The sequence below is a fragment of the Cenococcum geophilum genome (assembly GCF_001692895.1).
Source record: "Cenococcum geophilum 1.58 unplaced genomic scaffold K441scaffold_13, whole genome shotgun sequence".
NCBI classification, from domain to species: domain Eukaryota; kingdom Fungi; phylum Ascomycota; class Dothideomycetes; order Gloniales; family Gloniaceae; genus Cenococcum; species Cenococcum geophilum.
Genome location: NW_027137571.1, coordinates 1 through 1,744, shown reverse-complemented (window position 1 = coordinate 1,744; position 1,744 = coordinate 1). Strand labels below are relative to the sequence as shown.

Here is a 1,744-nt window from a genome sequence, read left to right as displayed (position 1 = left end):
TTGGGTTCGCGCCCCAATCGGAATATCTGCTCTACCCATTCCTAATTTGCTCTAGGCTCCTGATGTCAGCCTTATAGGAAGCACATACTGTGCCTATTATGCTGTTTCAGAGATCGGCTTGCAGACATCTGGTATTGGCATTGCAACCCCGTCATCACTGGACCTAGGTTCCTGGACGGGTCACGGAAGTATCGGCATCCCGAAGACGAGCGGCTACAACCTCGTCGACCCCAACCACTTCCGGGAATCTAGCGGTGCTCCAAGACATTTCACTTTTAGTTCCACCTAGCATGATATCTACCAGACGGGCCTTTCCAGTACAAGCATCAGGGGCAACTCCCATTAACGTTGCATACAATAGCACCGGCTCCATAGAGGAAGGCTCGTACTAGTTTTGGTGGCAGAACGGGAGTGACAAGTGGTATTACCTGTCCTTCTCTTCAGGGGCTTGCTGCAATGCTCCTCCTTCATTAGCTGCGCCTGGCGACGAATATAAGATCATGGTGTGCCGATCCAGCAGTCCAACAGGTCCCTTCTCCGACCAGACAGGGGACAACTGTCTCACTGGGAATGGGGGAACGCTGGTGCTTGGTAGTCACGGATCGAACGTCTATGCACCTGGTGGGCAAGGTGTTTTGTATGACCTGGACATGGGAAGGTCAGTCATATACTATCACTATGGTGAGTAAACCTCAGAGGCGAATGAAGTAGTTTCATTTACAATGTGGAAGCTAATTGTATGATAGTGAACCCGAACATCGGCTATGATTATTGGCAATTCTAGTTTGGATTTAATTACCTGGACTTCTGTCGAACGGTCGCCTACTGCCTACCTAGTAGCAATTTGTCGTCGTCAGCTTTGTCGTCAGCCTGTGGCTCATGTCTACCTTTTTGCCACCTACCTCATGTATATATAGTCACTTTTCTTCGTAGATTAATAATCACACGAGTCCTCATTTTCAGACTTCATGTTTAGGTCGACAGTTATGAGCCCGGAGTTGTTTCCTATGCACCGATTATTCTTTTAATCAGCTGTTCCTACAGGCTCGTGTCCGGGTACTACTCTTATACTCATAATTCCTTTTAAATCGATAACAACTTCCTTTAACCAGTGTTACAACAGACGATTCCCACAGTACTATAAGCTTATAGAGGCTAGATATGAGGCGGGGACGAGCTAAATACGAGGCAGGTGCTAGATAGACGATTATTAAATAGTATAGAAGGATCGAAATATAGATAAACGATTGCTAAATAGTATAGTAGGATCTAAACACTACTACGGCTTAGCTGGATACTGGGTGGACAGTTACTAAATAATATTTAATTAAGGAGATGAGTACTAGACAGCGTGGTTTTCTATCATGGAACATAGGTAGTGGCTACAGAGCGTATATATTCGAGGAGTCTATAAGACGTTACGCAATCGATTATAAGGGTCGAGGGCGTAAGGAGGTAATATACCTACACATAGCTGACATAAGCTGTACGCGAGGTATAACGTACTTGTCTCGTTCCCAGACCTTCTTGCCAAGGCTTACCTTGCCAAGACGCTAACCGCTTTTGGCAAGATCTTCGTTAGAAGGTCTGGTACACGGTTCGGATTTTTGTTAGTCCCGCGTGGGGTATTTGGGCCTATATACACCTACTTTGAGCCAAATTATCTTAACTTCTATAGCTCCCCAAGCTATTCCTAATGGCTAGAATTACCAAATCAAACCTGGCGAAGAAGACTACGTTGCCC

At 45.8% G+C, this 1,744-nt stretch overlaps 1 protein-coding gene across 1 annotated transcript; it reads left to right on the top strand.

Moving 5' to 3' along the window:
• The first annotated feature begins 485 nt into the window (after nucleotides 1-485).
• On the top strand, nucleotides 486-896 carry K441DRAFT_656917 (glycoside hydrolase family 43 protein). Its single transcript, XM_067648090.1, has 2 exons — nucleotides 486-681; nucleotides 747-896. The coding sequence occupies exons 1-2, from the start codon at nucleotides 501-503 to the stop codon at nucleotides 782-784; spliced, it is 219 nt and encodes a 72-aa protein (XP_067505829.1). The 5' UTR covers nucleotides 486-500; the 3' UTR covers nucleotides 785-896.
• Nucleotides 897-1,744: the final 848 nt, after the last annotated feature.